This window comes from Halichoerus grypus, chromosome 5 (genome assembly GCF_964656455.1).
Source record: "Halichoerus grypus chromosome 5, mHalGry1.hap1.1, whole genome shotgun sequence".
Taxonomy (NCBI): Eukaryota; Metazoa; Chordata; class Mammalia; order Carnivora; family Phocidae; genus Halichoerus; species Halichoerus grypus.
Genome location: NC_135716.1, coordinates 74,916,134 through 74,938,762, shown reverse-complemented (window position 1 = coordinate 74,938,762; position 22,629 = coordinate 74,916,134). Strand labels below are relative to the sequence as shown.

The window sequence follows — 22,629 nt, the reverse complement described above, 5'->3', positions numbered from 1 at the left end:
AGAGGAAAAAAATTAAACAAGACGAAACCAGAGAGGGAGACAAACCATAAGAGACTCTTAATCTCAGGAAACAAACTAAGGGTTACTGGAGGGGAGGCGGGTGGGGGAATGGGGTGGCTGGGTGATGGACATTGGGGAGGATATGTGTTGTGGTGAGCGCTAGGTATTGTGTAAGACTGATGAATCACAGACCTGTACCCCTGAAACAAATAATACATTATATGTTAATTAAAAAAATAAAAAATTTAAAAAAATTTTAAAAATCAATAAAATGACACTAAGCATCACTGAACTAGATTTTGATGAGAAAGAATGGCTTTTACCAATCTGCTGCTTTTATTGTCCTGCTTCCATGGTAGAAACTGAAACAAGACCCCTGAGAGATTTAAAAAAATAAATTAATTAAAAAAGAAATACAAGGGAATGTGAAAATATCTTGAGAGGGTGGAAGAGGAAGTGGTTTCCTTAAAAACCTGTCAACTCTCCAGGAAGGCAAGATATTGGAAGGGTGAAAGGCTGTTGCTTAATTAGAGTGTATGCCACATCGGGTCATTTAAATGTTGGTCACTGAAACCAGCAAAGGTTTATCAAGCAATAAGAGATATTTTCTACAGTATTTCTGTCTACCCATTTTCTCCTGTTTCTCTACCTGTTGGTGCAGCTCCTTAAGTTTACCCCTGAGTCTAAAATACAAAACTTTAAGATTAAGCTTAAAGGTTTAAGGTTAAATTTAATTATATAACTTTACAACCTAAAAATAGCTAATTAAAAATTGCCACATGGAAAAACACTTCCAGTTAAAAAAAAAAAAAAGAAAAAAGAAAGAAAAGACAAAAACTAAGTATAAATAAGTTCTTACTGATACTTACCAAGAAGGCATAGCCATGTTCATATTCAATGTTACAGGCATAATTGGTCTACACGGGAAAGAAAAAAAAAAACAGCAAAATAAGAGTAATGTGACAAGGCATAAAACCTGATAAATTTCATCAATTAAGAATAGATAATTACTTGAGGCTTACACAAAACTGTATTCCACAATTTTAACATATGAACTGTGTCACTGCATCCACACCTGTGTCATTTTTTCTACGTATCCTCCAAATGTGTTCTGAAGATGGAACAGCAGCTGGAAAGGACTAAGCTTGGCAAATAAAAAACATTTTCCTTTCTCAACTCCCTTATTTAACACTTTCAAACCAGACATGACAAGGAAAACAAGTAACCAAGAGAGTTAGAAATGTATAAAATATGAGACTCTGGCTAAGGGCTTAGGAAATGAGCAATTTACCGCACAGATATAGTACATCAATTCCCATATGGTCAGATTACATTTTTGCTTATAGTCTAAGTTTTATCTATGTACTTGGTTATTTAAGAGACCTCTAAATAAATACGGGAAATATAAGTTTTGCCTAAGTGTCCACTACACCCAATTCAGGTCTGTGATGAAAAATCTGCTGGATAACCTGAATACAGCTAGGTACAAAAGAAAAGAAAAATAAATACACTAGAACTACATCTTACCACTAACCTCCTAACTCATAAAACAAGTCTACCTTAGAGGTCACAAAATCTTATCAAAATTTCTTTGAGAACACGTACTTCCCTAGACTGGGAAATAGCTTTAAATCAAATCAATCCTGGGGCCAATAACAATACAGCAGAAATTCTAATATAATCAAGAATTCTGTCTCATACATGAATCAGAATAATAGAGGACACAGCCATTCTTGCCATAGTATTCAGCTGTAGCCTACAGAGGTCAGATAAACCTTCTATTTCAGGATAAAAAGGGGAAAGAAGTTTTCTTACCTCATCAGATATTTTTCCTCTTTCCATTTCCTCTTTCACATTTATCAGCTCTACTGCTACTACCACTTCTGAGGATGGATTACTAACCTCTGAGCACATATCTAATCCCATTTGTCTTTTCCACAGCTATTGTTTCTCAGCAACCTTTTGACCTAAAACCTTGCCAATCTCAGCAATTTTCTGAGTTTGCTCAAAACTTTATAGTTTCTGACATCCACAAACATTTTCAGAATTCAAAACCAAATCTGTAAGACTTTAAAACCTGTGTTCTTTCCACAGCACACACATGGCCTTTAGCTGAGAAAATTTAGGAGTGTTTTCAACATAGTAAATAAAGATGTCTCACAAACCTGACAAGTAAATAAATCCCCTTCAGAGATACCTCATGGATATCCTTAGATCTCAGATGTTTGTATATCTAAAGGAATTTTTCTAGCTCTGAGTTCAATTGACCTCCAAGAAAGCATTATTTTAAATTTCCCAACAAAAAAGAAAAAAAATTCTATGTAGCCAAGTTACCAGTTTAGTTTTAAAGAATTTACTAATCTTTATTTTTAAACTGAATTTTTTAAAAGGATAAAAACTAATTATATTCAAATGCTTTTCTAGGAAAATAAAGCTATCACAATTATTCCTCTCCAGATTCTGAATCACAAATGTAAAGAGTAAAATACTTACGCATGTGGGCAGATGTATTTGATATGTGAACTTCTGATACCTGCAAAGGCTTCTGCCCATCCATGCCTGGTAGAGAAATTATTTGAATGATGCCATTAGATACCATTTTAAATCCCAATAAGTTAGTACCAGAATGGTAACTTTAAAAAACTTGCAATGATAAATGTTAACTCCTTATAAAATCTTAAAAGTGTGGACCATCAATGCTATTAAAACACCACTACCAATGCAGAAACAACCCAAAGGCTACTACTACTCAAGCTTTACCTACAAATAAAGATGATGTCTCCGGATTTCTGAAGAGCAGTGTGTTTTCTTTCATATATCTCCACAGGGCTTTACAATTTACAAAATATAGATATATTTATCTCTTTATAATCTTACAACAACGTGCCTAACAAAGTAGGCAAGACAGATAATAGAATTCACATAATGTGAATTCTCATATAATGATAAAAGTTGCCTCAGGAGTAGATCAGTTATCTTAAACTCTATATGCTAATAAATAAATATAAACTACATGCTTACTGTACTACTAAAAATAACTTTATTTAATATTCTTTACTTGTGTGTGTTATGTACATATACATGTTAAAAATGGAATACTAGAAAAACTGAAAATCATGATAATCCTTCAAGCTAGAAATAAGCAGTTAATCTTCTGATGTATTTCCTCCCAATTTTTTCATGTATATCACTTAAGAAACAGATACAGATTTTACAAAAATGGGATACTATACATACATAGTTTCCTGCTTGTTTACACTTGACATTAAAACCGATACTTTTTACATGTTATTTTTTTTTAATTTTTTTATTTTTTTGGGGGGGGCAGAGGGAGAGGGAGAAAAAGAATCTTAAGCAGACTCCATGCCCAGCACAGAGCCAACACGGAGCTCGATCCCACGACCCTGAGATCAGGACCTGGGCAGAAATCAAGAGTCAGCTGCTTAACCAACTGAGCCACCTAGGATCCCCTACATGTTACTTCTATTAAAGGATAAAGTAAAGGTAACTTAAAGGGTGCCTGGCTGGCTCAGTTGGTAGAGGATGTGACCTCTACTGGTCGTGAGTTCAAGCCCCATGTTGGGCATGGAGTCAATTTAAGTTTTAAAAATAATTAAATATTTTAAAAACCTTAAAATTTAAAATTAATTAAAATTAAATAAATAACGTGGTACCTGGGTGGCTCAGTCAGTTAGCATCAGACTCTTGGTTCTGGCTCAGGTCATGATCTCATGGGCTGTGGGATCAAGCCCTGTGACGGGCTCCGTGCTCAGTGAGGAGTCTGCTTGAAGATTCTTTTCCCTCTGCCCCTTTCCCCACTCACACACGCACATGCACACTCTCTCTCTAAAATAAACAAATCTGAGAGACAAACAGGGTTTTAGGGGGGAGGGGGGAGGGAGGATTGGTTAGCCCGGTGATGGGTATTAAGGAGGGCACGTACTGCATAGAGCACCGGGTGTTATACGAAAACAATGGATCGTGGATCCCCACATCAAAAACTAATGATGTATTGTATGGTGACTAACATAATAAAATTAAAAATAAATAAATAAATAAAATAAACATCTAAACAAATCTTTTTTAGTAATTAAATAAACATTAAATGATTTTCTATTATTTCTCTATTTTAATCCACCTTCCCCAAAATGTTAAAGACATATAGAAAAATTAATAACAGAGAAGTAATTTTAACACTTATATAACACTAGCTGTGAGCCAGGCACTATTCTAGAGTTGTATATGTGCTTTGCATGTGTACATGTGTGTTTATATGTGAGTTCATGTGTGTGTCTTGTGTGTGTATATAGATACATGAGAGATATATATATGAGACTTCATTAGGAAAACTACAAAAATGTTGAAAGAAATTAAAGACGACCTATATAAATGGACATCCCATGTTCACAGACCAAAAGACTTAATATTCTTCTTTTTAAACATTTATTTATTTATTTTAGAGAAAAAGAGTGTGCGCAAGTGGCGGGAAGGGCAGAGGGAGAGAATCTTCAAGCAGATTCCCTGCTGAGTGTGGAGCCCAACAAGGGGCTCATCTCACAACCCTGAGATCATAACCTGAGCAGAAATCAAAAGTTGGCTGCTCAATCAACTGAGCCACCAGGCGCCCAATACTTAATATTCTTAAGGTGGCAGTACTCCCAAACTGATATAGAGTCAATGCAATCTCTATGAGAATCACAGCTGGCTTTGCAGAAATTGACAAACCAAATCTAAAATTCAGTTGGACATATAAGAGACCCAGAAGAGGTCAAAACAATCTTAAAAGAGAGTAAGGCTGGAGGACTCACTTCCCAATTTCGAAAGTTACTACAAAGCAATAGTAATAAAGACAGAGTGGTACTGAAATAAGGAAAGACCTACAAATCAACAGATTTGAAAATACAAAAATAAACCCTCCATTTATGATTAACTTATCTCTGAAAAGGGTACCTCCAAAAAAATCAATGGGGAAGGAATAATATTTTTTTTCTTTTTTTTTTTTTAAGATTTTATTTATTTATTTGAGAGAGCGAGAATGAGAGAGAGAGAGAGAGCATATGAGAGGGAGGAGGGTCAGAGGGAGAAGCAGACTCCCCGCTGAGCAGGAAGCCCGATGCGGGACTCGATCCCGGGACTCCAGGATCATGACCTGAGCCGAAGGCAGTCGCCCAACCAACTGAGCCACCCAGGCGCCCCAATAATATTTTCAACAGAAGTAGCTGGGATATAATAGGATGAAGTTGGACTTCTACCTCACACCATACACAAAAATTAACTCAAAATGTAGCAAAGACTTAAATGTAAGAGATAAAACTATAAAACTCCTAGAAGAAAATATATGAAAATCTTGTGATATTGGATTTGGCCATGGTTTCTTAGATACCAAAAGCACAAACAACAAAGAAATTTAATCATCAAAATTAAAAACTATTATGCTTCAGAGGGCACTATGAAGAAAGTGAAAAGACAAACTACAGAATGGAAAATTATTTGCAAACCATATTCAATAAGGGTCTAGTATACATAACATATAAAGAACTCTTAAAACCCACAAACAAAAAAGACAACCTAAAAATAAATAGGTAAAGGACCTGAACAGACATTTCTCCAAAGATACACAAATGGCCAACGTGGTCAGGAAAAGATGCTCAACATTATTAGTCATTACATAAATGCAAATAAAACCACAATGAGATACCACTTTACACCCACTAGGATGGCTATAATCAAAAGGACAGTAAGTGCTCATGAGGATGGGGAGAAACCAGAATTTTCATATACTGCTAGTAACATGGAGTTACCATATGCCCCAGCAATTCTACTCAAAGGAATATGATGAACAATAAAAAGAAATGAAGTACTAATATATATTACAACATGGATGAACTTTAACAACATTATGTTAAGTAAAGAAAGCCAATTACAAAAGGCCATATATTATATGATTCCATTTATATGAAATATCCAGGATAGGTCACTCTATAGAGATAGAAAGTAGATTAGTGATTATCTAGGGTTGCGAGTAAGGGGGATCTGGGGGTAAAAAAGAGTACAGGGTTTCCTTTTGGAGGGATAAAAATGGTTGCACAGCTTTGTGAATACATTAAAGACTTAACTGCAGAATTCAAATGGGTGAATTGTGTGGTAATCAAATTATATCCCAATGAAACTATCACCAAAAGAATTAAAAAGGAATAAATGACCTGAGTCCAGTCATGAGGAGACATTAAACCTAAGCTGACAGTCATTCTACAGAATGTACAGAGGTAAAGCTCCACATTTTAAAAATATAAAGGATATGAGAGGCTAATAAACTATTTCATAATGAAACACAAATTACTAGAAAGGATCTTGGATCAGGAAGGAAACACATAATTGGGAAAGCTGGCAAAATTTGAATGGATTCTTTGGACTGGATGGTAGTGTTGGATCAATGCTGATTTCCTACTTTGGAGTGTTGTATGCTGGTCATGTACAGTATCCTCATGTATGGGAAACACCAGAGTATTTAGAGATGATGGAAGATCATGCTTCGGGCTGATGTCAAAGAATTAAAAAAAAAAAAGACTTTGATCACTAGGTAATGAGTATATGTATATACATACACTTATGGAGACAGACAAAGACCTTGAGTGCATGCACAAATACACAATGTAGTAAAAGATTAACAACTGGGGAAGCTTGGTACCAATGATATGGAATGATTTCTTAGATAATAACACCAAAAGCACAAGCAACTAAAGAAAAAAAGATAAACTGGAACTCATCAGGATTAAAAACTGTTGTGCTTTGGGGTGTCTGGGTGGCTCAGATGGTTAAGCTTCTGCCTTTGGCTCAGGTCATGATCCCAGAGTCCTGGGATAGAGCCCCGTGTCGAGCTCCTTGCTTAGTGGGGAGCCTGCTTCTCCCTCTCCCACTCCCCCTGCTTGTGCTCCCTTCTCTCGCTCTGTCAAATAAATAAACAAAATCTTTAAAAAAAATAAAATAAAATAAAAATGGGCAAAGGTATTGAACAGATATTTCTCTAATGAAGATATATAAATCACTAATAAGCACATGAAAAGATGATCAACATGATTAGTCATTAGATAGTCAATCATTTTCTTCAAAAAGAAAGATAATAACAAATATTGGTGAGAATTTGGAGAAATCAGAACCCTCATACACTGTTGGTAGAAATGTAAAATTTCTACATACGGCCACGGGGGACAACAGTCTGGGAGTTCCTCAAAGGTTTAAACAGTTACCACTGACTCAGCAACTACTCAAGTGAACTGAAAGCCTATGTTTATGTAAAATCTTGCAAAAGGATGTTCAGAGTAGCACTACTCCTAACAGTCAAAAAGTGGAAACAATTCAAATGTTCATCAACTGATGAATTAAAGAAACATGGTATATCCATAAGATCAATATATGGATATCCCTCCACAGAATATTATTTGGCAATAAAAGTAATAAAGTACTGGTACACATTACAACATGAATGAACCTGAGAAACATGCTATGTGAAAGAATTTAGACAGAAAAGAGCATATATCATCTGATTCCATTTATATGAAATACCCAGAACAGGCAAATCCATAGAAACTGAAAGGAGATTAGTGGTTGCCTGTGAAGGGAACGAGGAGTATCTGCTAACGGGTATGCCATTTCTTTTTGGGATGTTGAAATATTCTGGAATTAACAAGTAGTGATGGTTCCACAACTTTGTAAATATACTAAAAACTATGGAATTGTTCACTTTAAAAGGGTTGACCTTTATGGATGTGAATTATATATCAATAAATAACATTATATAAGTTTCTAAAAAGTGGCAGGCCAGAATTGAACTCCTGCCTACTGTTTGCCAACTACTCTTCTACAAAAAAATACTAAGAACTCTTATATAAGAAAAAGGAATAGGAATCTTGAGTTCTAGTCCCAACTGTGCCTTTATCTAGAAGTATGGTCTCAAGACAGTTCAGTCTAGTGGCTTTTAAAAGTGTGGCCCCTGGACCAGTAGTATCATCTGGGAACTTGTTAGAAATGCAAATTCCTGGGCCCCATCCCAGACCCACTGAATCAGAAACTCTGGTGGTGGGGACCAATAATCAAGCCTTCCAGGTGACTTTTTTGCATGCTACAGTATGAGAATCAATGTCTTTCCAGTCCGCAGTTTTCCCATCCATAATTTGTGCTGGTCGTACTGGATGATTTCAAAGCTCCCCACAGATTATAAAAATCTTTGACTATAACTGAATTATACAAAATATGGCCAACTTGTCCTTTTGATAATTGTCAAAGTCAGTGGAAACCTCAAGATTTAAGAAGTCTACACAAAGCTTCAGTAAAAGGAATCTAATGTTCAGAAACCTACATCAATGAGAATATATTTCACTTAATTATAAGAAACAGAAAAAGAAAACGAAACAGACACACACACACACACACAAAGGTTTTATGGGTTCAAAAAGTGAATTTCAAGGCATATCCCCAAAAATACTACAAATCCACTCTATTTTACTTCTCAGTTGTGCTTTTAGAAAAAGACTACAAAGTAACTAAAGTCTATTTTCATTATGTTCACTACTCCAAAGTAATATGCTGTGGAACTAAAAACTCAAAGATTCCACAAGAAACACAACTCATCACCATCTGTGTCCCAGTAGCATATCACTGTCATGGAATCTCCCCTACCTGTCCTAATGAGTCTTACCAACTACCTGGCTAAGAGCAAAATGACCCAAGATAGGTAAGATTCTTTTTTTTTTTTTTTTAAGATTATTTATTTGAGAGAGAGAGAGAGAGAGAGATTGAGAGAACGAGGGGGAGGAGGGGCAGAAGGAGAAGCAGACTCCCTGCAGAGCAGGGAGCCCAATACAGGACTCAATCCCAGGACCCTGGGATCATGACCTGAGCAGAAGAAGGACCCTTAACAACTGAGCCACACAGGCATCCAAGATGGGTCAGATTCTTTTTTTTTTTTTTTAAAGATTTTATTTATTTATTTGAGAGAGAATGAGATAGAGAGAGAGCATGAGAAGGGGGAGGGTCAGAGGGAGAAGCAGACTCCCTGCTGAGCAGGGAGCCCGATGCGGGACTTGATCCTGGGACTCCAGGATCATGACCTGAGCCGAAGGCAGTCGCTTAACCAACTGGGCCACCCAGGCGCCCTGAAGATGGGTCAAATTCTTAAATGAACACCAGAACTAGGGGTGATATAACGTCAGAGCTGGGGTGGTCCATTTTTGGGTGATAAGGAAAGTTTTTGTGTCAGCAGAGAAAACTGCAAATATATAGAAAGAAGGAAAAGTGAGAGACCACAAAGGCACAAAAGGCAGAGAGAATAGCTTTGGTGTAGTTGATTAGATAGTCCCCACAAGATTCATGTCCACCTGGAACCTCAGAATGTGATCTTATTTGGAAAGAGGCTCTTTGCAGATGTAATCTTTAAGGATTAAGATGAGATTTGCTAGGATTAGGATGGCTCCTAAATCTAGTAATTGGTGTCCTTATTAGAAATGAGAGAAAAAAAAAAAAGAAAAGAAATGAGAGAACCCAGATAAATGGCAAAATTTCTTCATTTGAAGAGGGAGGCAGAGATTGGAAGTATATTGCCACAAGCCGAGGAATGCCAGGAGCCATTAAACCTGGAAGAGGCAAAGGATTCTCCCCTAGAGCCTTTGGAGGGAGTGCATATAGTCTTTCTGACACCTTGATTTTGGACTGCTAGCCTATTTAACTGTGAGAATAAATTTCTGTTGCTTGAAGCCATCTAGTTTATGTTTTTTTTTACTATGGCAGCCCTAGGAAACTAATATACTTGGTGACTAATTCCCATTATATGTTTTCCCCATGAATTCCTCATTCATTCATTTATTTACTCAACAGATACTTAGTTGTTCTACATATCCAGTACTGTCCAAGTCCTGGGGATGCAGTATTAAGTTAAATAGAAAATATCTGTGTTCTCAGGTCAATTTTATAGCATGTGAATTATATATGAAGAAAATTTAAAAAAAAAAATCTTTTCCTTCATGGAGTTTATATACAAGAGAGCTATCCTTGTATCCTTCCACAAATACCGCTTTTTGCCTAAACTAGTTGAACAGTTCCCTAGTCCTTATACCTAAATGATCCCCAAATCACATCCTATAATTCTTAGTTCTTGATTATAGAAGGACTTGCAAATGAACAGTCATAAAATATACCCATGTTGCCAATTCAATATTATTTTCAATCCTCTCTTTATTTGATCTCTCATTAAGGTTTTTTTCTTTATTTTTTTTAAAAAGATTTTATTTATTTATTTGACAGAGAAAGACACAGCGAGAGAGGGAACACAAGTAGGGGGAGTGGGAGAGGGAGAAGCAGGCTTCCTGCGGAGCAGGGAGCCCGATGCAGGGCTCGATCCCAGGACCCTGGGATCATAACCTGAGCTGAAGGCAGACGCTTAACGACTGAGCCACCCAGGCACCCCTCTCAGTAAGGTTTAATCTACTTAACCAGTTTCTGTCTTTGAAACTTTTGGTGTTTTTTAGTCTTTTTTTTTTTTTTCTTATGAACCTTTCTCTTCTAAGCTTTACAATCTCCACAGCCTAGAAAAATCTCACATAGATTGGTAACACAGACCAGTAACTCCTGGAATATATGAAGGGAAGGGTAAGTTTACATGAAGAGGGCCAACCTTTCCACCTCGCCTTTTCTCCTTCCCGCTCCCCTTAACTGGAACTGAGCGTTCAGGTGTCACATTCAGCTGGGAGGGGGGTAAGTTGGGGGGCAATGCCAAAGTGCACTACTGGCCAGAACTGCCAGAACAGAAGCCAGGTTTCTGATAGAATTACAAATACAGAAAGGGGGAAAGCTAGAATAAACCCACTGGTGCTGAGTGGAACTGGAGGAATCAGTATATACCTCCTAATTTTAATATAGGTAGATATCAAAATTGATATAGATGTGTATCTACACATGTATGTTAATGTAGCTACACTCCCGGCTCTGTCCACTGAAAGGATCTAGAAGTAATGATTCTAGCAATAAGCACATAAAGCACTCAGATCTTGGTTCCTAAATATTCTCTACTAAAAGGAACCAGGGCTCTTGAAAAAAAAAAAGGCTGAGTCCCAGGACTGAAGCAGAAAAAACCTAAGATGATCCGGAAAAGATCTCACTGCATCAGAAAGCAAGAAAGTGCTCAAGGAATGATGGGGCATGTCTCAAAGACATAAGAGCAGCTTGGAGGGGCTTCTGATAGCCAAGTGTAGGATGATGTGACCATCAAAAATATGACAGATTTAACAATTTGTAACCCTCAGAGTAAAAGAGCAATCCAAGAGTCTGTCCTGATTTGACACTTTAAAATGAATAAATGAATACATACATACATAATAAATAAGGGAGAAGGGAGAGTGGCCAATGAATAAATCTAGAATGAAGGATTTTTTAAAAAGATTATCTGGAACTATCACAATAATAGATATAGATAAAAATAATTAATGGACGCTAAATCTATGGGTGAAAATTTGGTGAGAAACATGTTTTCATAATATCAAAGCATCTCCCCACAAAATATTTTTAAGTAAATACCCTTATTTATTTTACTGGGGAGAAACAGGGCAAACACCATCTTTTTTTTTTTTTTTTAAAGATTTTTTATTTATTTATCTGAGAGAGAGAATGGGAGACAGAGAGCATGAGAGGGGGAGGATCAGAGGGAGAAGCAGACTCCCCGCTGAGCAGGGAGTCCGATGCGGGACTCGATCCCGGGACTCCAGGATCATGACCTGAGCCGAAGGCAGTTGCTTAACCAACTGAGCCACCCAGACGCCCCTGGGGCAAACACCATCTTAACCAGGTGAAAAAATGTAACATCACCAGTAAAGGAACAAAAATCAACATAGTGTGCACCTGATACAATCCTCTGAGAGGAACATGGCAACATCCCTGTGATATTCCTGTCAAAAAGGCTTAAGTCAGAAGGAGACATCACACAAACCCAAACTGAGGGAAAGTCTACAAAGTAATTGGCCTGTATTCTCAAAAAGTCTCAAGGTCATTAAAGACAAGGAAAGACTGCTCTAGACTGAAGGAGACTAAGGCCACGAAAGATAACTAAATGCAACGTGTGATCCTGGTTTGGATCCTGGGCCCATAAAGGACATGATTGGGTCAAACCAAGAAAATGTGACAGAACCAAGAAATCTGACGACAGTGGTCATGGGGGAATGTCCTTGTGCTTACAAAACACACACTAAAATTTTATGGAGTGGGCGCCTGGGTGGCTCAGATGGTTAAGCGTCTGCCTTCGGCTCAGGTCATGATCCCAGGGTTCTGGGATCGAGTCCCGCATCGGGCTCCCTGCTCCTTGGGAGCCTGCTTCTCCCTCTGCCTCTCTCTCTGTCTCTCATGAATAAATAAATAAAATCTTAAAAAAAAAAATAAGTAAAATAAAATAAAATTTTATGGAGTAATGAGGCAATATTTCTACAATATGCCCAAATGTTTCACATCTGGGTAATAGGAAAGGGTATGAGGAGATCTAAATACTATTTCTGCAATATTTATGCAAATTTGAAGTTATTTTAAAAGAAAAAGTTAAAAATTTTAAAACACAGTAACAATGATGGAATATAACCCATTCCATAAATCTATAGTCTGTATTAAGTGGGGAGGGGCAAACTAATAAAGTGTGACAGACTTAGAAAATCACATCATATTAACAATTGAGTCAAGCAAGAATCATCAATGGATGCTGAAAATACCGGGTAAAAGTTTAACATACAATTTGCAAAGTCTCAAAGTTATCTCCCTACAACTTGCTTTTTAACCACAAAGGGAGAAAAACTGCAGTAGAGAAACCTGGAAAATACCACCTTAATCAAGTGATTCAAGTTAGCAACAATAATGGGACAAAGGCTATCATCTGTCTGATGACATGATGCCCTGAACAGGACAAATAGCCTATACGGTATTTGTACCAAAAATGCATAAACTAATCTAATGAATCTAATCATGAGGAAATGGCAAACAAACCTAAACTTAGGGACTAGCTTAACCTCTGCAAAAATGTCAATGCACGCTAAAGTGTGGTAATGAAAAATCAAGGTAACTGCAATTTACTCTCAAGGATTTCAGCAAACATAGTAACATATTCAATAAACAAAGAGATTAGTGGATCTGGGTAAAAGGTATTGAGGAATCTCTATTCTTGCAACTCTTCCATAAATTTGAAAATATTTCAAAATAAAATTTTTTAAAATGCTATCAAAAACAAGTATCTCTGGGTCCTAGGATTTCAACTAATTATCATTCTCATATTCACAGTTTGAATTTTTTTACAATACAAATATAACATTTTCATAATCCTAACAAAAGCCAGTTTTAGTTTAGAAGGAAAACTGTGATCTCATGCCATACAGTATAGTCTAAAATATGCTTATTTGAATATTAGTTTCATAGCTTATTATACATGTTATTAGGAACACTCTGGTTGTCATGTTTCTTTACAATAGAACTTTTCAGAACTTTAAACATGCTAGTGCATATGCTGTAAATTTTTGAAGAGGAGAATATGCCATATCATATTTCCTAGACACTAAGACATAATATGAGGGGAACCACTGAAAAAATAGGTTAAGGAAAAAAAAATCACCACCACAATAAACATACATGTAGTAAAATGAGTACCAATCTCAGAAACATAAAAATATGAGGAAAATTACATATTAGAATTGATAATATAGAATTATACAGGTCTCTCAATTTTATTTGGCCACCACTTTTTTCATGAGGAATCTAAGACACAGACCTCAAGACCTAAGTTACCAGACAGTACACCCTGGCTAGTTCTACAAAAAAGAACCTTAACCAAAAAAACGGCAAAAGCTGTCCATTTTAATAGCAACAAACTGAATCACTTAATCCCCATCATCCTCCAAGTTAACCTGACAAATATAAACATAAAATTGCCACTTGTCGGATTGGTTCTGAATTTCAACATGTATTGACAGAACAAATTTAGAATCAGCTTTTCTTTTTTTCTTGCCTTTTTTTTTTTTTTTTTTTTTTAAAGAGAGGGGGAGAGAAAGAAAGAGAGAAAGATGGGTGGGGAGCAGAGGGAGAGGGAGAGAATCTTAAGCAGGCTCCATGCCCAGTGTGGAGCCCAATGCAGGGCTCCATCTCACCAGCCTGAGATCATGACCTGAGGTGGAAATCAAGATTCAGATGCTCAACCAACTGAGCGACCCAGGAACCCCGAGTCAGCTTTTCTTTAGTACTATCTCACAAAGTATTTTTAGAATTGGACACCTTTAATTTTTTATATAAACTTAATTCTTAGTCAAGAAGCCATGGATGCTCTTGGTATTTTTAATCTCACATTGTTCATTTCCTTCATCACGTTCACTCTTCAATTTCAGTCCATGGAATCTGGCTAATTTGGGGTCCAGAAAGAACCTTCCTACACTGAAGCTTGCTTCTCCTAGACTGATTATTCAGGCCTGGATCTCCTTGATGGGAAAGTTACAGGGTAGCAAGTTCCTCCCTAACTCTCAGCATTAAGAAGGGCTTGGTTGCAAAAGAGAGCTTTGCTAAGTCTCTTTTTAGTTAAATAAATAGTGAAATAGGTCTGTCATTTTTTTTTTTCAGGATTTTATTTATTTATTTGACAGAGAGAGAGAAGAGCAGCGGGAGCAGCAGGGGGAGAGGGAGAAGCAGGCTCTCTGCAGAGCAGAGAGCCCGATGCGGGACTCAATCCCAAGATCCCGAGATCATGACCTGAGCCAAAGGCAGACGCTTAACCAACTGAGCCACCCAGACGCCCCAGGTCTGTTATTTTCACAGGAGTACCTGATTGCCAAAAGAGTCCTGCAACCTTTTCCCTAACTCCATACAAGGTATGTCATATACTTCTACTTAGACATTAAAGAATATTAGGAATCACTTTTAACAATCTAGCCCAATGCCTCCTTGTAAAGAAGATTTAATAGTTTTTTGGCTACTTTATCAAAATTTATTTATCCGCAGTTTTCCTCCAGTTCTGTAATTTTGTAACAACACTTTTGCCCAAGTTTCAAATAGAAAATCACTGCTTGTTACTGCTCCATACCCAATGTGGGGCTTGAACTCACAACCCTGAGATCAAGAGCTATACACTCTACGGACTGAGCTCACCAGCTAGGCGCTCTGATAATTACGGCTTTAAATTAAAAAGAAAACATCTCAACAGAGAAAAAGCCTAAGGGAAAGATAAGTCATATTATCTAAAGTTAGCACAACAAAATTTGTTTGATCAGACTCCAAATAAATCTTCGAGTGGCCTCCCCTGCACTTCAACTGATTTTTTCTTCTAAGGGAATATCGAAGTACTCAATCAGAACGCTGTATACCTCACATTACTATTACTTCCTTATCAAAATGAACTACTTCTCAACCTGCCCTGAAATTTTAACTGCTGTAGAGAGCTCTCAATTGCAAACTGTCTCTGTGTGCAACATTCCACCCATCTCTGGCATCTAATACCCACAGCAACTCAAGGAGTTTGCAATTTTAACATGTTCCAGAAACATGAGTTGAAAATGAGAAATTTAAGATGATGAGAGAAAAATTCTGGGAGTTTTCAAAAATGAAAAGGTTGTACCCTATTCCTGGACTGTAATTAGGACTACCAATCTTCTTTTACACATTCCTAGAGTTCTTAAATAAACATTTCATGGTATAGAGTTGCATAACCCCATTTCATTACTGTTACTAATAAGGGTACCTACCCTGTATCTCCCAATCCATGAAGGAAAATCACCTATAAGAGAAGAGGAAAAATTAATAAGCAATGCCAAAATAAACCCACACAGAATTGTTATACACTGAAGCTTTGGTTAAGGTGGATGCCAGAATTACAGAATACTGCCCTCAGCAAGTTAATTAATCTCTCCAGACCTCTTAAATGACAAAAATCCTTAACTTCTCTCCTTGAGTTCCTAAGATAATTAATGTGCCGTTTTAGCACTTAAGGAGGTCCCAGTTAGACATTCTTTTTTTTTTTTTTAAGATTTTATTTATTTATTTGAGAGAGAGAGAATGAGAGACAGAGAGCATGAGAGGGAGGAGGGTCAGAGGGAGAAGCAGATCCCGAGATCATGACCTGAGCCGAAGGTAGTCGCCTAACCAACTGAGCCACCCAGGCGCCCACCAGTTAGACATTCTGAAGTGCAAATGATCACCAACCACATTCTAAGAAAAAGAGTTTGTCTCTTTCGAGTCAAACCATGAAAATCTCTCACAAATGCTGTAAATTTTTCCATCGCAAAAAGGAGCGGGGGGGGGGGGGGATAAAAATAAGTTTGAGATCCTCATACACAAGTTTCCTTAAAAAAAAAAAAAAAAACCTCTGATTTTGTGAGACACGCAATCTTCCAACTTCTTTAATTTAGAACAAGAATGCAAGGTAAGAAAATGATTCTCTCATCTACAAACGCGACAGAAACATGCTATAGAGTCACCTCGTGTTAGGGCGCCTCTCCACTAACGCCAACGCCTCCACGCTGGGACCGGGGGAGGGGGGTGGGGAAGGTCCGGGGGTCCCGCGGGCCGCACTCGCTCCGCAATGCAGAGGACTCGGGTTCGGGGGCTGCTTGGGGGGCGGGGAGTGGGACGCGGATCCTCCACCCCGGCCGCAATACGGGCCCGGGCCGAGCCGACCATCCCCACCGCACCCCACTCCCTCCACACCGGGCAGGGCAGAGGGCCCCCACCCACCGGTCGCCTACCGGCCTGCGATGCCAACCCCGCGCCAGAGGCGGTAGCCTGCAGCGGGCCGAGCGGGCCCCTCCGGACCCTGGCCGCCGCCACTCACCGCAGCGGTGGCTTTCCGGACGGCGGGCACGGTGGCGGGAAGCGGGGCAGACATGTTATTGCCGCACATACACCAGCTCCACTGACTGCGCGCGTCGGAAGCAAAGCGGACAACGGGCGCCCGGCCGCTGCCCAAGGGCGTGCGAGCGCCAAGTCCCGGCCCGCCCCTCCGGGCGCGCGCTGAGGCGCGTGCGCGCCAAAGAGGCGCCGCGCCGCCCTGCGCCGGCTCCGCGCCCGGGCGCTCAGAGGGTCCTGTCAGCCTGCCCCTCCCCCGCCGCTCTTTCCCTCGGCGTGTCACAATGCCCAGCTACGCCCAATTGGCTGCGACCGAGAAGCGAACGGAGCTGACCTTCTCGTGCCTCGTAACCCGTGGCCCGCGCGTGCTCTGTGCGGATGGCCACCCTAGGGAAGGCTCCAGGCACCACGCTGCCGGCCTCGGGGCCCCGTAGTGAAAAGAATTATCCCCAAAGCCAGTAGTATCCAGCCCCAGATACTCCTTTATTTCCTAAGGCCGGAGTGTACTCGTTCGTAAGGTTTTGCCTTATTTCCATTCGGGGCTATGCCAGTGTGTAGTTTGGGGGTTGATTCCCCTCCTCCTTTAAACCTCAGCGGGAAAGGAAGACAGTTGCATCGAGGATCCACAATTATGACTGACGGATATTGACACTGTACTGATTTAAGCACGAGACTGGACGGGCCTCTTTCGTGTCATGGGTTTGAGGGGAGCTCAAAGCATATCAAACGCTTGGTAGGATCTGGGAGGGGATAAGGGACTGAAACACTTAAAGGCAAAATGCCCTGACCTTCAGAAGGTCACAATTCAGTGGAGAAACTTAAAGGATGTATACGATATTTAGGGAGTAGTCTAAGATAGGGAAGGAAGTTGGTGAACAAAAGGCTTTAAAAAACCCACTCCACTTTAATTCACATGATCACCAGAATGCTGAAGGATTGGGGAATCTTATTCGTACTGTTTTTTATGACATCGTGGTTTTGAGTGCTGAGAATTCAGAAATGTTAAGTTGATGCTGATTTATTGAAAATGGTAATGTGACTCATTTCACGTTGGAGTACACGTGCTTATGTCAGGCTTTTAAGTATTTGGTTGTGATATAAATAGAGAAAAACTATCTGTGGTTCTTACTGTGAACGTGACATATTCCCTAGTATGTATCATTTGTTAGGAAAATGTCATTTATTACTGTATAGTAAAACCCTAGTCATGAGACCCTTCAGATGTATATCAGTGGGTCATATGCTTGGGAGATGATTGCTAACATGTATCAAGGGGCATAGAGATGAACGAAGTTTCCAAAGGAATTTTTATATGTTAAAGTAGACTTACAGGATCCTGGGGGGTTGGGTAATGTTAAGCTAAAATTTTAACATGGAGGCAGCTGAACTCCCAGAGGAAAGTCACTATACCTGTTTCCAGGACTTGTCAATGGGCTGTAGGCAGTAAGGAAATTTAATTGTTTTCTTTGCCTTTGTTTCCCACATCAGTTACACAAAGGGAAAATTTAACAAAAGCTATTTAAAAATTACAAGAAAATTAGGCTATAATATAGCTAATTACTAAATCAATATACAAAAATGAATAGTTTTTCTAGCTACAAATAGCTGGTTAGAATAAGTAATGGAAAAAAATATTTACAGTAGAAGTTTTAAAAAATATATTCAGGCAAAACTTAGCAAGAATATATCAACTATATCAGCAAAGCATGAAGCCACCAACATACAAAAAATTCAAGTAAGTGGATAGGAAGATGCACTATTATAAGTTTATTAATTTGCTCAGAATTACTACCAATACAATGTACTCCCAATTAAAATCCCAATAACTTACACTGTAATAATTATTTTTTAATAACTCAAATTTCCTAATTTTATAAAATTAGTCTAAAATTCATAAACATGGGAGAATAGACATGCAGGAAAATCCAGGAATATTAAAAAAGAAATACAGTAATTGAAGGTACCAGCCCTACCAAATGTATGACATTGAAGGGGATCAGAATATACCACCTCAAATTATGCCATTTGGTCATATGATTATTTTGTGTTAAGGCCACTGAGAATCAATAGAGGAAGAAAGAAGCCCTCTAGGAGTTTCCTTTATCTAAGAACAGAAACTTCTAAGAAATGAGGACAGCTGAGGTACCTGGGTGGCTCAATTGATTCAGTGTTTGACTCTTGGTTTCAGCACAGGTCAGGATATCAGGGTCATGAGATTGAGCCCTGTCTTGGGCTCCATGCTCAGCACACAGTCTGCTGCTTGAGATTCCCTCTCTTCCTCAGCCCCTCCCCCGGCTCACACTGGCATGTGTATGCTCTCTTGCTCTAAATAAATAAAATTTTCCAAAAAAAAAAAAAAGGAAGGAAGGAAGGAAGAAAGAAAGAAAGAACGAAAGAAAGACTGCCATAAATCTCTTCTGGGGGAGTTTTATGGCCACAAAGAAGAAAGTTGGAACCAAAGTGGAATTTCACAAACTTTGCAAAATAAGTTTTACCTTCTATTAGTTCCCCCACAAGTTTACATTTCCCAATTTACTACACCTAGAAGCTCAAAACCCTTTTCCTTTGTCTTGTTATTTCTCCACAAATTTATTTCCCTTTCTTTAGATTGTACATAAGCCTCCTTGTCTGACTGCCTCTTCAGAGTTTTGTTTTGTTTTTTCCTTAAGTGATTTCTAAGACCAATGTGGGGCTCGCTCTCAATGACCCCAAGATCAAGAGTTGCATGTTCCATTGACTGAGCCAGCCAGGTGTTCCAACTCTTTAGAGTTTTCTCATAGTTTCTGTGAGGCCCCCCCCCACATATACATATGAAATAAGCCTTCTTCTCCTGTTAATCTGTCTTTTGTCAATTCAACTTAAAAGGCTTCAGTTATTGAACCTAAGAGTATAGAGAAAAAGTTTATCCCCCCATCAACATCATCTAGAAGTTATAGTAGTAAATTACCAATATAAGAAGGAACGAATAGATTGGATCATTTACATTCCCTTACTTGCTGGGATTTCTTCCTTTCTTTTTTTTAAGATTTTATTTATTTATTTGACAGAAAGAGCACAAGCAGGGGAAGCAGGAGAGGGAAAAGCAAACTCCCCACTGAGTAGGGAGCCCAACGTGGGGCTCAATCCAAGGACCCTGAGATCATGATTGGAGCCAAAGGCAGATGCTTACCTGCTTAACTGACTGAGCTACCCAGGTGCCCTGCTCAGATTTATTTCTACAACAGAATTAAAATCCAAGAAAAAAACCGAAACACACAGGAGAAGTAAGTATATGTTAAGGGTGACATTTCAAATCAGTAGAAAAATGACAGTTTTTCAGCAAATGATATCAGAATAACTGACTACATTTGAGAGAAAATTCAGATGGCTCCTCCATTATTCCTCTTATTCTTCCCACCAAATTGTAGGCAATATCCAGAAGAGGAAATCCAAATGACTAACGCAGGGAAGTGCCCAACTTTTCTAATCATTAAAGAAATGCAAATTAAAACAATTTACTACTTTAGACCAGTGATGTTAGAAAGAACAGAACATGGTTCAACTTTGTTCATTGCTAATGAAAGTACAAACTTGAATGAAACTGCAGAACAATTTGGAAAGATCTAGTGAAGCTGCAGATGTGTGTAGTGTGAAAACTGGTAACACGAAACCTCACTAAAATGGAATGGGTAGGTTTTGGCAGGGGAAGCTCTGCGCTACCACTCCTAGTCAGTTGCAGACCCAATAGGAAGAGACAGATGTGAACTTACCAGAACTTCATCTTGCAGGTGGATACTCCTATCCCAGCCTATGGAAGAGCCACTTTCTTTACCTTCCTGCCCCGCCCACACAACAGCTCAGACAACAAGAAGTCCCCGGAAATCAAATTCCCAATTTACTCCAATGGACTTTCAGTTTATAGCAACCTTCCCAACTTACCCCTTTTCTCCTTAAAAAAAGGTACCTCTCCTTTGTTCCCCAGACTTGCCTATGGTTTTGCCATTGCTTATTTTTCCCAGATTATAATTCTCTTTTATTCCTGAATAAATCCATCTTTTGCTGGTAAAATAACCAGTTTTTATTTTTAAGGTTAACAGTAGGTATGACCCAAAACTACTTCCGGGCATACCTTGGAGACCTCACATATATGTGCACAGGGAGACATATAGGAATATTAAAAGCATCACTTCATAAAGTGAAAAACCAATAGTTACCTAAACACTCATTGACAGGAAAATAGATGAATATACTATTATATTCATACGATGAAATGTTATACAGAGGTGAAAATGTATGAATGATAGGTAAATACAGCAACATGAGCAGATTTCAAAAACAATGTTGAATTTTTAAAGAACAAACTACAAACAAAAAATAAAACTTCACACAAAGTTTAAAAAACACATTAAGATACCATGTATTGTTTCTTTCAGCAGTTTTATTGAGATCTAAAGTGACTTACAATGAACTGCACATATATAAAGTGTACAATTTAATGAGTTTTGTTTTATTATATACTCCTGAAACTATCACTACAATCAAAATAATGAACATACCCATTGCACACAGAAGTTCTCTTGGGCTCAGGGCACCTGCGTGGCTCAGTTGGTTAAGTGTCTGCCTTCAGCTCAGTTCACAATCTCAGGGTCCTGGGCTCTGCGTCAGACTTCCCTGCTCATGGGTGAGTCTACTTCTCCCTCTCCCTCTGCACCTCCTTCCTTCTCGTGCTCGCTCTCTCTCAAATAAATAAAATCTTTAAAAAAATTATTAAAAAAAAGTTCTCTTGGGCCAGTTTATAATCTGTTCTTGTCTCTTCCCTCTGTGGCACATCCCCAGGAAACCTCTGATTATTTTGTCATAATAGATTCATTTGCATTTTCTAGCACTTCTTTCACTCAGCATCACTATTTAGAGATCTATCCATATTGTTGCATCAATTGTTCATTTTTAAATTGCCGACTAACATTCCATTACACACCATGATTTGTTTATCTGTTCACCCGTTGATGGACATTTGAGCTGTTTCCAGTTTGGTGCTATTACAAAGAAAGCTACTATCTTACCAATCCTGTACAAGTTTTCATGTGAACATAAGCTCACATTTCTCTAGGAGTGGGACTGCTGAATCATGTGGAAGGTGAAGCCTTAAAGTCTTTAAAAACTTGGCAAAATATTTTCCAAAATAGTTATTTTACATATCTGATCAAATCTTTTGTTCATGTTTTAACTGGGTTGTCTCAACATTATTGTGTTGTAAGAATTATATATTTATTCTAGATACAAATACTTTGTCAGATACATATTTTAAAAATACTTTCTCCCAATCTGTGACTGAACTTTTCATTCTTAAGTGTCTTTTAAAGAGTAGAAGTTTTAAATTTTCATGAAGTCAAATTTATCAATTTTTCTTTTATAGTTTATGCATTTTATTTTAGTTTATGCTTTAAGAAATTTTTGCTTAACCCCAAATCACTAAGATTTTCTCCTATGTTTTCTTCTAGAAGATTTATAATTTTAGCTCTTATATTTAGGATATTTATTATGATCAATCTTGAACTAATATTGTCATGTGGTATGAAATGATGACTGAGACTTTTTTTGCATATGGCTGATTGTCCATCATCATTCACTGAAAATATTATAATTTCCTCTTTGAAGTCCCTTGGTATCTTTGTCAAAAATTAGTTGTCCACTAGATATCCACACACAAAAGAATGAAGTTGGACAGCTATCTCACATCATGTACAAACATTTACTCAAATGAATTAAAGCTTTGATATGTCTGAAATAGTCGTTATTTCACTTTCA

At 38.2% G+C, this 22,629-nt stretch overlaps 1 protein-coding gene and 1 long non-coding RNA gene across 3 annotated transcripts in view; one reads left to right on the top strand and one right to left on the bottom strand.

Moving 5' to 3' along the window:
* The window catches only part of LYPLA1 (lysophospholipase 1), a 30,607-nt gene extending 13,526 nt beyond the window's left edge, over window positions 1–17,081 (bottom strand). The window contains exons 1-4 of one of the 2 annotated variants that reach the window (XM_036068672.2): window positions 16,829–17,081; window positions 15,744–15,775; window positions 2,494–2,559; window positions 870–917 (exon numbers count right to left, since the gene is read on the bottom strand). In XM_036068672.2, coding sequence (XP_035924565.1) covers window positions 870–917; window positions 2,494–2,559; window positions 15,744–15,775; window positions 16,829–16,897 — 215 coding nt within the window. In that variant the 5' untranslated portion in view covers window positions 16,898–17,081. Of the gene's footprint in view, window positions 1–869; window positions 918–1,022; window positions 1,132–2,493; window positions 2,560–15,743; window positions 15,776–16,828 lie in introns of those variants that run through there. The other variant, XM_036068675.2, reaches the window with a different exon arrangement.
* Window positions 17,082–19,983: 2,902 nt separating this feature from the next.
* LOC144381741 (uncharacterized) lies at window positions 19,984–20,892 on the top strand. Its single transcript, XR_013447523.1, has 2 exons — window positions 19,984–20,105; window positions 20,610–20,892. It is a non-coding gene; the product is annotated as an uncharacterized LOC144381741 (long non-coding RNA).
* Window positions 20,893–22,629: the final 1,737 nt, after the last annotated feature.